Source organism: Furipterus horrens, unplaced genomic scaffold (assembly GCF_987537825.1).
Source record: "Furipterus horrens unplaced genomic scaffold, mFurHor1.1.pri manual_scaffold_1, whole genome shotgun sequence".
Taxonomy (NCBI): domain Eukaryota; kingdom Metazoa; phylum Chordata; class Mammalia; order Chiroptera; family Furipteridae; genus Furipterus; species Furipterus horrens.
Genome location: NW_028327171.1, coordinates 96,971,512 through 96,984,179, shown reverse-complemented (window position 1 = coordinate 96,984,179; position 12,668 = coordinate 96,971,512). Strand labels below are relative to the sequence as shown.

The 12,668-nt window shown below is 36.7% G+C and overlaps 1 protein-coding gene across 1 annotated transcript in view; it reads left to right on the top strand.

Annotated features, from left to right (window-relative positions):
* Positions 1 to 12,668, top strand: part of CFAP44 (cilia and flagella associated protein 44) — a 153,568-nt gene that overhangs the window by 132,222 nt on the left and 8,678 nt on the right. The window contains exons 27-32 of the mRNA XM_090276613.1: positions 2,171 to 2,374; positions 3,033 to 3,228; positions 7,286 to 7,396; positions 8,589 to 8,719; positions 10,010 to 10,126; positions 11,329 to 11,530. Coding sequence (XP_090132739.1) covers positions 2,171 to 2,374; positions 3,033 to 3,228; positions 7,286 to 7,396; positions 8,589 to 8,719; positions 10,010 to 10,126; positions 11,329 to 11,530 — 961 coding nt within the window. The remainder of the gene's footprint in view (positions 1 to 2,170; positions 2,375 to 3,032; positions 3,229 to 7,285; positions 7,397 to 8,588; positions 8,720 to 10,009; positions 10,127 to 11,328; positions 11,531 to 12,668) is intronic.

Sequence of the window (12,668 nt, the reverse complement as noted above, 5' to 3'; positions counted from 1 at the left end):
AAGGCTCCACCCCTTACAATGTAACAGGTGTGACAGCTGGTACCTAAGACACAGAGGTGAACACCGAAAGCTGTCAAGATGAGGAGACTGAGAAGTGAGGCCAAAATGGGGGGCAGATCAAGGTTCCAGTGGGAGAGCTAAGTGACGAGGAGATAGCCAACCTAACAGATGCACAGTTCAAAGCACTGGACCTAACCATGCTCACAGACTTGATAGAAAAGATTAAGCATGACAGGGAAGAAATGAAGGCTATGCTAAGTGAAATGAAGGAAAATTCACATGAAACTAAAAAATTTGTGAAGGTGAAGGGAAGGAAACCAGGGTTCAAATCAATAACTGGAACACAAGGAAGAAATAAACAGTCAAACAGTACAGAAGGAGAAAACAAAAATTGAAAAAAAAATGAGGAGAGGCTTAGAAACCTCTGGGATAGCTTTAAATGTGCCAACATTTGAATCATAGAGGTGCCATTTGAAGGAGGAGAGGAAGAGAAAGAAATTGAAAACTTATGTGAAAAAATAATGAAGGAAAACTTCCCTAATTCGGGGAAGGAAATAGATATACAGGTCCAGGAAGCACAGAGAGTCCCAAACAAATTAGACCCAGGGAAGACCACACCAAGACACACCATAACTAAAATGCTAAAGGTTAAGGAAAAAGAGAGAATCTTAAAAGCAGCAAGAGAACAGAAGAGAGTTACCTACAAAGGGGTTCCTATAAGGCTTATCAGCTGATTTCTCAAATGAAACTTTTCAGGCAAGAAGGGACTGGCAGGAAATAGTCAAAGTGATTAGAGGCAAGAACCTACAACCAAGACTACCCTATCCAGCAAAGCTTTCATTTAGAATGGAAGAGCAGACAAAGTGCTTCCCAGACAAGGTAAAGCTAAAGGAGTTCATCATCGCCAAGCCATTATTATATGAAATGTTAAAGGTACGTATTTAAGAAAAAGAAGACCAAAACTATGAACATCAAAATGACAACAAAATCACAACTATCAACAACAGAATCTTACAAATAAAAACAAAACAAACTAAGCAGACAACCAGAATAGAAACAGAATGATAGGTATGGGGAGTATGTGGACGGGTATCATCTGGGAGGGGGAAGGGGAGAGAAGGAGGGAAATGGTGCAGAGATTAAGAAGCATAGTAGGAGGGTGCAGAATAGACAGGAAGATGTTACAAATAGTACCGGAAAAGGTAAAGTCAAAGGACTCATATACATTACCCATGGACATGAACTAAGGAGGGTGAGGGTGATGGAGGGAGCTGGGATGCTGGGCAGAGGGGAGCAAAGAGAAAAGAAATTGGGGAAATACTTAACAAAATAACAGTAAAACATTAAAAAAATGGCAAAAAATACATATTTATCAACAATTGAGTCTAAAAAACAAACTAAGGCAACAAGAAGAACAGAGGCAGAATCATGGATACAGAGAATATTTTGATGGTTGCCAGGTGGGACAGGGTGCAGGGGAATGTGAGAAGAGGTGAGGAGATTAAGAAGTACAAATAGGTAGTTACAGAATTGCTATGGGGATGTAAAGTACAGTATAGGACATGGAGTAGCCAAAGAACTTATATGAACCCATGGATATGAGCAATGGTGTGGGGATTGCCTGAGGGAGTGGGGGTGCTGGGTGGAGGGGGACAAAGGGGAAAACATGAGGACAACTGTAATAGCATAATCAATAAAATTTAATTTAAAAAAGAATATTTACTGTTCTCTAGGTTTGAAATTTTTCAAAATAAGTTAAGGGAAATTCTTATTTAGTGTTTACTATATGAAAAGACCATGTAGAAATACTGTGGAGATATAATGGAAGTAGATATAAACACTACCCACAAAGAGCTCATAGTCTCTGACTTACACCATCCAGTACAGTAGAAGGGGCATTCTTGACTGATGGCTTTTTCAATGGTAGAGAAATAGCTAGAAGAACTATAGGTACAGAATTTTTACCACTTAATAAGTAAATTTATGTGAATTTAAGACAAATGATTAATGATTTATATGACTGGATACAACCACACACACCCATGTAATTCTCCATCTATAATGACATAATGAGAATATGCTTTCATCCAAACTAATTAGTATTTTTAGGTAGCTTTGAAAATACATTTACTTGTCTTCTGATATATCCTCAAATCTTTTTCTACCTCAGATCAAAGAACTGATTGTCACTTTTGATGCAGAACTCCATCTCCTGAGACATCAGAAACTGAAACTAGATATTCAGATGAAACTATCTGACCTGCACCATGTCACGTTATTTCAAGAAATGCTTCTTCTCAAGAATTTTGAAAAACAGGAGAACATACTTCAAGAGCGTGTTAATTCACTAGACAAAGAGGAACAGGACATGCAAGTATGAATTGGGCGGGGGAAAGCTAGCTGGCTGCACCCTTAGTTATGGAGGGAATATAAGTCTTTCTTATTCTCAACTTAATTTCCCCTCTTGTTCTAGTCATTACCTCTTTCTTGTCTTCTCTCCTTTCTCCTTTTCCCCATTAGTTAAGCTTGCTCTCTGTTTTTGGTATCCTTGATCAGAGAGAAGTGAGTCAGATTTTTTAGTGATTTTGATATAATATTTTGTAAGGTATATTAGAATAAAATTTTCAAAAGTGAACCTTATATTTAGTTTATCTGTGGATTTCAAAAGTTTATGCTTTTGTTACTATCATCCATGTGAAGTTGAGTTTTGATTCTACACTATCCTTATACAACTGGAAAAGAAGTTAGTGAGTTTCTTAAATATGATAGCTAGTGTAAGAGTAATGTATAATTAAATATTACAGGAAGTGGTTTCTCTACTTGTTATACATGTTAAATTAAAAGGGGTAAATTATACTATCTCTTTGTCTTAAAGGAAGAAAGATTATATTAAATAGATATTATATACTAATAGAGACATTAGTTTTTAGGTATTTCAGCTTCACTAAGATATAATGTATCCTTTTTTGTTGTTGTTGTCATATGAAGTGGGCAAAAAACATTTTCATTTGTTCTTGTTATTGTTCATTTAGTGGAAAATAAATGAAACTCTTAAGGAGATGGAAGAGAAAAAGAATGAAATTGCCAGGCTCCAAGACCAAGAAAAGGCACTCTATGCTGGTTTCCAGACTGCCATTGGAGAAAACAATAAATTTGCAAACTTCCTCATGAAGGTCCTGAAGAAGAGGATAAAACGGGTGAAGAAAAAGGAGATTGAAGGAGATGCTGGTTTGTATTTCTTTCTTATATATGGTAATATTTTTTATTAGCATGAAGTAGAAAAATGGAGAAATTGTCTATGTTCACCAGAACATGGACAATGTAGAGGCATTGTGGGATTTAAAGAGATGATACAAACCTCTTAGGTCTCCTACAGGTGAAGTATCACTTTCTCTTCACAGTCCTATCAGACATTGTGTGTGTGTGTATAATCAACTTGAAAATAAAGGGAAGCAAAAGGTATGTCATGCAAACATTAATCAAATCAAAGCAGGAGTGGCTAAGTTAATGTCAGATAAAGTAAATTTCAGAGAAAAATAATTGCTAGAGACAGAAAAAACATTGTGTAGTGACAAAAGTGTCAATCTACCAAGAAGACAAAGCAATCTTAAATGTGTATGCATAAGACAACAGAGCTGCAAAATATGTGGATCAAAAACTGATAGAAATGAAAGGAAAAATAAATTATGATTACATTTGTAGACTTCAAACCCCCCTCAATATTTGATAGAACAAATATACAGAAAGTCAGTAAGGATATGGAAGACCTAAACAGCATCATCAACCAAAAGGATCTAATTGACAGTAATAGAACACTTCACCCAAAACAGCAGAATATACACACTTTGCAAGTAAATGCCCACAAAACATATACCAAGATAAACCATATGGTAGACTATGAACAAATCTCAATGACTCTAAAAGAATTGAGAGCATATAGAATGTGTTTTCTCACCACAGTGGAATCAAACTAGAAATCAAGAATAAAAAGATAACAGAAAAATCTCAAAATACTCAGACCTAAACAACACACTTCTACATAATGCATGGGACCCAGAAGACACCTCAATGTAAATTTTGAAACTACATTGACCTAAGACAAGAGCATATAGCCAGTGCTCAACCACTGTGAGGAGAATGAGTGACTGAGCAGGTGGAGTGCGAAGGTAGGGAGCATGGGGAAAGGCATGGAGCACCAAGCCAGAAATCCAGAGCTTCCTGTGGGAGTGCTGGTTCTGCCTCGATCCTGCTGTGTATGCTTTGGGGAGTAACCTTCTCTCTCTCTAAAATAAAGGAGCTGAACTTGAAAAAAAAAAAAACTACATTGACCTAAGTGAAAATGAAAATACAACTTATTAAAATTTGTGGAATACAGCTAAAGCAATGTTGAGAGGGAAATTTATAGCACTAAATTAGAAAAGACGACAAGTCTCAATCCAGTAATTTAAGCTCCCACCTTAAAACCTCAGGACAGAAGTGCAAAATAAACCCAGAGCAAGCAAGGAGAAGGAAGGTAATAGTAAAGATAAAAGCACAAATAAATAAAATTGAAAGCAGAAAACCAATAGAGAAAAATCACTTATATGAAGAGCCAGTTTGTTTCTGAGGAAATCAATTTATTGGCAAAGCTCTAGTAAGAGAAAAAAAGAAAAAGAAAAAAATATATATACAGGGTACCAATATGAAGAATGTGAGGGGTGATATCATTGAATATCTCTATGCACAAAAATTTGGCAACTTGGATGAAATAGACCAATTCCACAAAAATTACTACCATGACTCATTCAATATGAAGTAGATAATTTGATAACTATTATGAACATTGAAAAATGTTAATGAAATCCACTGGTCTAAATGGTTTTACTGGAGCACTCTACCAGACATTTAAAGAAGAATTACCACTATTCTACACAGTATCATCCAGAAAGTCAAAGAGGAGAGCAAACTTCCTGATTCACATTCTGAAGCTAGTATTATCCTGCTACTAAAACCTGGAAACGTCCTTATTGTATTATGAGACTCTGTATCACATTAAAATCTTGTTTTGCTTTGCTTTCTCTAACACTGCTCTGCCAGAAAAAGGGGTGGGTGCCTACTCCTTTCTGCTAGGTGGAGGTAACCAGCCTTCATTGTCACCCAAAGGAAGGGGAACCTCCTGTTACTGCTGTGTGCAGATGCGAGTTCCAGCTCCCCTTGTAATCTCTGTTGACAACATGCTGGGGATGGCCTTGGTACCTCTGGGCAATGGTCCAAGTCCTGAGTCTCCACGAGGGCTCTTCCAACACCACTTCTGTGGGGAGTGTGGAGGGAACCTTGTTACTGCCAGGTGAGAGTGGAAGTCCAGGCTAGCCACAGGATCTCTACAAATATCTTAATGGTGGTAAAGGAGGCTGATAATCAGCCAGCAGGAATAAAATCCTTCTTTCCCACTTGGCATCCTGGTGGGAATGTTGGTGTGCCTCATTACAGCTTTGCAAGGGTGGCTGTCTAGGGTCCCTGCTTGGCCTTTGCTAATGTGGGTGGGAATGGGACCAGTTTTTCTCTGTGGTCTTTGGATAGGGTATTGTCTAGAAGTCTGGCTAAGTGGCTGCTTTCCTGGTCATTTGGCTAGAGAGCAAGCTCTTGTTGGGCCTTCTTGTGTCTCCACTTGTTGGTGTTTCCAAGTCGCCAAAATATTCATCTCCAAGTCTGAGATGTGAGGCAAAAGAAGACCCAAGGAACTCATCACTGTGTAGTTTTGGGGGTTCTGAGGGGCATAGTTGGTCTGTCTTCTTTCTGCTTTTCAGTCTTCTTATGTTTGTTTTACGTGTAATGTCCAGAGTTTTAGAGGGAAAAGTAGATCTACTCCATCTTCCTCAAAGAATGTTAAGGTCTAATTTTATATTTTGATGCTTTATTTCATAAGTTGGTATAGATCAATTAAAGTAATTTTAAGAGAGATATTATATTTAAGAAATCTTCTAGAGAGTATAAGGTCCACCTCTTTAATCTGATGTTTTATAAAGTAGAAATTTCCAATTAGTGATCTACAGTTCATGCAGGTCCCCAAGATATTTTAAAAGAAAACAGAGTTGGGTGGGGGAGGTCTACAATCCCTTATCTAAAACTCTTGGTGGCAGGTGTATTTGAGTACTCAAAATTTTTATATTTTATAAAAGATATTTTATATGACATTGTTAAATAAATCATTCATAACACTTGTTAAATTATTCAACATACTTGTTAGAGGACAATGAGGTGGACTTTATTTGGGAGGGCATACTACAATGGGATTTTGTAGAAAGGAAGAGAAATCAGCTCAACCCTGCATACTGCAAAGACAAGTGGAGATTTATAAGCCAAGGAGCAGGATGTGGGTCAGTGGGTGAAAAATTACTCAGAGGTAATTCCTAAACTGACTTAACAGGATTTTGACTGAATGCAGACCAAAGTGACAAGATATTATGGGCACGGAATAAGAAATTTGATCAGATATCAAGGGTGGGGATTTTACTAAACTCACCTACCAGGATTCTTCATAAAACTGGACTAAGTGGACCAAGGACAGTGCCCAAGATCAAGCACTAGTCAGAAAGAGGCCTGAGTGGGGCCTGAAGCTTGGTCAAAGGAGAGAGTCTTTGTCAGCTCATCCCAGCAGGGTTTGCTGCAGAATCTCTAAATCAAACATCTCAATACTTCTGCAGCAACACATGAATATTCACACTAAGTAGGTTAGATAAAAATTATAAATAACATTTCTTCAGTTCCTATAAGTTGTGAAAATCTCCTCTGCTTTTAGGGTAGTATGATTGAGGAATTGTGGACTTGTATAACCAAATGTGTGTTAGATGGGTCACAGCACAAGCATTTGGCAATTTGTTCTCAACTCTCTCTGACTTGATAGATTGAAATTAGTTGCACAGCCTTCTACAGGCATTTGAGTTTGTGGTTTCTATGTCTTTAACCATTTTAAACTCTTCTAAAAATATTGAGTAATTTCCTGCTTTTTCTTTGTTATTTTCCTAGTGACTAACTCATTGAAAAATACCTTACTTTATTTTATTATTTTTCTTTTCTTTTCACTTTTTAAATTGTATTGTTGTTCAATTACAGTTGTCCCAATTTTTCCCCCATTGCTGTCCCCTGCCCTGCCCATACGCTCCCTCCCATAGTCAGTCCCCACCCTGTTGTCCATGTCCATGGGTCCTTTATACTTGTTCCTTGAAAAATGCCTTATTTTAAATATCTGGAATTTAGCTTAACATAGGAACTTCAACGTATTAATTATGTCTTACTCTCTCCTTAGATGAAGACGAGGAGAGTGACGAATCAAGTGAGGAAGAATCCAGCTTGGAGAGTGATGAAGATGAGTCTGTATCTGAAGATGAGGTTTTTGATGATTCTATCTGCCCAACAAGTAAGTTGGATAAAACCATGTGTTCTCTGAAGTGTGAACACGGATTAACTATACCAAGAAGGTCCTTTATTTTTTGTCTTCTCAACTACATCATAATAACATTTAAGAAAAGGGTGGTTTAAGATATAGTTTAGTGTATGTTTTTGCAGATCCTCTGGATAATTGCTTTTCTGTTTCTTTAGGCAGCTATGTATGAGTGACAAACTATAAATTATCTGCAGACATCTATAGTTGACTGAGCATCATTGGTGCAGCAGGTTTCATTTTATAGAGAAACGAGATTGTTATATATATATATTTTTAACGTTTTTTTTTTTTACAAAGGTCTCCCTCCTTGACAAACCCATTCACATTTTCTGTTTCAAATCTGCTTTCTGATGGCAGTTTGTACCCATTTCCTGGAGGGGAAACCAGTCAGAAGTATCTTGACCAATATTCTTACAGTTTCAATAGATAAATGATTCAGTAGAAAAAAATGTCTTTTTAGTTTGAAGTTTATTTTTCTAGTCATTTTCTTAAAATTATAAATCAAATTTTAAAGCTTAATTTCAAATAAATTTTAAATCTTGTTTTGATTTTGAAAATAAGAGTCTTCTCAAAATTATAATATTTATGAGTGGAAGAGAGCTAAAAAACCTTGTAGTACAACTCATTATTTTATACAAGGATTCAATGGCTTACAATCTAACAGCTAGTTTAGTGGTAGAACTAGTGCTAGAACTAAGGTTTCTAAATTCCCATTGTAGTACACTATTATATTTTCACATTCTTTGTCTATTACCGAGAGTTGGTGGATGAATGTGGAAATTAATACAGAGGTACTGTACTTGAACCCCATTCTGCCACAAATCAGCTATGTGACTTCTCTGAGACTTAGAGTTCCTCACCTATAAAATGAAAACAATAGTTTCTACCTTGCAGGACCTATGAGCCTTGAATGAAATAATGTACATAAAGGACCTGGTACAAAGCCTGGCTCAGTATTTCTCAGAATATCAATACTAGTATCATAATTACTATCATGATTATCAATAATTTCTACTTGAAATAATGGAGCCCTAAGTGTAATGAAACCTTGCTAGAGTAGATCCACAAGTGAACATTAATAATTCTGAAGCCTCAAAGTCCACACTTACTGTATCACTACATTCCATAAAAAATGGGGCTTTTTAAAATTTGACTGTCTTTTCAGATTGTGATGTGGGTCTTTTTGAACTGGCGCTTCAACTTCGAGAGAAAAGGCTGGACATTGAGGAGGCCTTAGTTGAAGAAAAGAAAATTATTGATAACCTCAAAAAGGAAAATGACACATTGTCCAAAAAAGTACGGTGCTTTGCCTTTTTCAGGTTTATTTATCTTCTCCCAACATGCTGCACATTCTCCCAGCTAACATATTGCCATTTCATAGCAATGACATAATTTAGGACTTCTCCAAAGAGATGAAACATTTCACATATTACGTCCAGTCTTTTTTTCTTCAAGCACAGTTGTGGTGGGGGCCATTGGATTTTTGTTACGTACATCATTAGTTCCCAAACTTTTTGGCTTACATACTTCTCTACAAAACAAAAAAATTTGTGGCATGTGTATCCACACAATAAATATATATTTATTTATAAATTGTATTTATGAGCTATTATAGTAATAGACAATTCACTCAAACAACACATGTTTGAACTGAGCAGATCCGCTTATAATGCAGATTTATTTTTCCAGTAAGTTCCACATCCCCAGGTTTTGCATCCATAGATTCAACCAAACCACTGCTTGAAAACAGTATTTTTGTTCCATGGTTGGGAACCCGTGGATGTGGAAGGCAACTTAAATTATACGTGGGTTTTCGACTGTGCAGGGGTTGGCTCCCCTAAACCCCCACATTGTCTGAGGGTCAACTGTATTTTGTATATTAAAAAAAAATTTACAAAAACAAAAATTAAAAAGAATAAGATAAAAGTAAATGGAAATAGAAACTTTGATATTTTCTTCACTTTGTTGACTCTGGGGTATATGCTAAACTTTTGGTGTAATTATATTGGTTAATATTTGCCTTATCTACTCATTTTCCTTCTTAGGCATCTTTCCTAGAGCGACATCACTTAACTTGCTTTATATTCAGAAATATTTTTGATAGATTGCTTCTCCTCTTTCAAATAGGAAGTGATTTGGAAAACTTTCAAGTTTTTTAGAAGATGAAGAATGTGCTACAGAAATACTATGATTAGTAGTTTTATTACTTTGAAGTCTGCTTCCTTTAATTTATTGAGTCCATTATGACCAAGCAAGATTCATACCATTCTGACAAAGACATTCCATACTGAGAGAAACTTTTCATGCAGAAAATAGAAGGGAGATGAGGACATGTATTCTGAGTTCACATTCACCAAACCTTTACAGCTCTGGGACATAGGAGTGGCTGAAAAAGTGTAGATCATGACTGAGCAGGATAAAAATAATATGCATTTCTGGGCTGCAAACTGGGACCGTCTACTTAATCACAGCCCAACAAAGCAGTTTCTGCTCATGCTTTTACCTCTCCCAAGATGCCCTCATTTCCCACCTTGGATATACGTTTGCTGAATCTTGTCAACATTTCACTCATGGGCCTTCCCACAGGTCAAAGTTGTGGCAACTAACCTGAATGCAGCAGAGGAGGCCCTGGAGGCTTATCAGCGAGAGAAGCAGCAGCGGCTGAATGAACTGCTGGTTGTGATTCCGCTCAAGTTCCACCAGGTGATGGGTCTAGAGAGGCTGCCCCACCATGTCTGAGCAGAACCACCACACACAGGCCTTTCCAAAGAATGATTCATGGGTCACTAGTGGGGAGAAGAGCAGTCTTTTGTTGAGAATTCTACCTGCAGAATGACACCCCAACTTTTCTTATCCATTCTCAGATTGTTATAAAAGAGTAACATCAAAACATGTGCATTTCTCTGCAGCCTGTTACTCACCTTTGGAAGTGGAATCATTTCAGGTCTGGAAAATGAGGAGCCTGTAACTTAGGAATGGAGTGGCTTGGTGGTTGAAATCTTGGATCTTGCACATATATTTCTTTTCACATCAGATTAACATAGATATGAACTAATGATGCAAGAATTATCTTCAATTAATCTCCACTCATTAATGAGAGAAATCAAGACAAAAGGAAATATTCTCTTTTTTTCCTTTTCTTTTCATTTCCACATTCCACTTGAATTATAACATATTAAAATGCAGAGACACAGATCAGTGAGAGCAAAGGCCCATTGTTCTATGTTTTGTCGGGTAAAGACAGAACACTGTATTTTAGAAGAAAAACCCAAGATCAGCCTTATGTGTATTGTGCGTCGGTGTTACGTGCTGTTGAGTTGGCTGACTCGGGTGACCCTATGAATGAGTGATGTCCACAACACCCTGTTCTCAGCAGCCCTGCTTAGCACTTGTAGACACATGCCTATAGTTCCTTTTATGGAGTCAATACATCTTATATTTGGTCTTCCTCTTTTCTTGCTGCCTTCTATTTTCCCAGCATTATTGTTTTTTTCCAAAGAACCCCACCTTCTTAGGATGTGCCCTAAGTAAGACAGTTTCAGTTTTGTCATTTTTGCCTTCAGCAATGTTTCAGGTTTAATTTGCTTTGTGTAACCTGATCCAAACTGGGTTAGTTGTTTGTGCCAATTTGCCTAATGTGCCCACCCTGCAATCTGAAATATTTATTCCATCATTGTGCTGTAGATAACAGCCATGATCTGTGTGCAAAGACTTGCTGTCCCAGAGGGGTATAATCTGTCTTACCATCTGAAGGCAACCTGCTGCTTTCACATACTTAGTGTTGAGAAATATGCAAGTCCAAAGATAGTGACCTAAATAAACAAGGACCAGAAGGAAGCGTTTCCCTCGTGCTTTCTATGACTTTATATTTAGTTTGATCTTAGTTTTGATTTTTGTTTTGTTAGATAGAGTGTGTGGTATTTGGAGAAATACCTAGTGATCTTTCTGGAACTTTGGTCTTTTCTAACTGCTCATTGGGACGACTGCAAGAACGAATTGTGCAGCTCCAGGAGGAGAATTCCAAGCAGCAAAAACTTAACAAAGAATGGCGGGAGAGACGAAAACAGCTTATTCGAGAAAAGAGAGAGATAGCAAAAACTATAAACAGTGAGTAACTAAGCCTATGGCTCATCTAGTAATGTTTATTGATATTTACTGATAAGTAATATTTATTGATAAGAGGGAACTCTCAAGTGACCGTCTCCCACTTTGAAAACAGTAAGTAACCAAAGAATCAAGTGAAAATAAGAACATCTTATATTCCCACTTACTACCTCTCCTGATATCATTAAATGATCACTGTCCTATTTTAAAGGGATGAATCTTTTATCATAGAAATAATTTCTCTGAATTATAAAAGGTTTTATTTATAATGAAATATAGGATAATATAATACTAACCCATGTACCAACTTAAGAAATAAAACACTGAATATACAATTGAATTCCCTTTCTTTCTGATACTATTCTGCTATCTCCTTCCCAGGATCATGCACTAGGTGAGTACACAAATATGTGTATGTGTCCACATACGATATGTGAAACTACTTTTAACTGTACTATTATACTATTCATATAATTTTATATTTCACTTTGCTGCAGTGACTATTTATTTTAACTGCTGTTATAGTGATTTTCAACTGGTCTTCTGCAAGAATTTTTAAATTATATTTTATTAATTATGCTATTATAGTTGTCTTGATTTTTCCCCTTTGCCCCGCATCCACCCAGTACCCCCCACTCCCTCAGGCAATTTCTATACCATTGTTCATGTCCATGGGTCATGCATATAAGTTCTTTGGCTACATCATTTCATATACTGTACTTTGCATCCCCATGGCTATTCTGTAACTACCTATTTGTACTTCTTAATTTGCTCATCTCTTCACCCATTCCCCACATGCTCCTCCCAACTGGCAACCATAACAATGTTTTCCATATCCGTGATTTTGTTTCCATTCTTCTTGTTTGCTAACTTTGTTTTTTAGATTCAATTGTTGATAGATATGTATTTTTTGCCATTTTATTGTTCATAGTTCTGATCTTCTTTATCTTAAATAAGTCCCTTGAACATTTCATATAATAATGGTTTGGTGATTATGAACTTTTAGTTTTTTCTTGTCTGGGAAGCTCTTTATCTGCCCTTAGAAAGCTCTTTATCTGCCCTTAGATACTAAATGATAGCTTTGCTGGGTAGAGCAACTTTGGCTGTAGGTCCCTGTTTTTCATGACTTTAAAGATTTCTT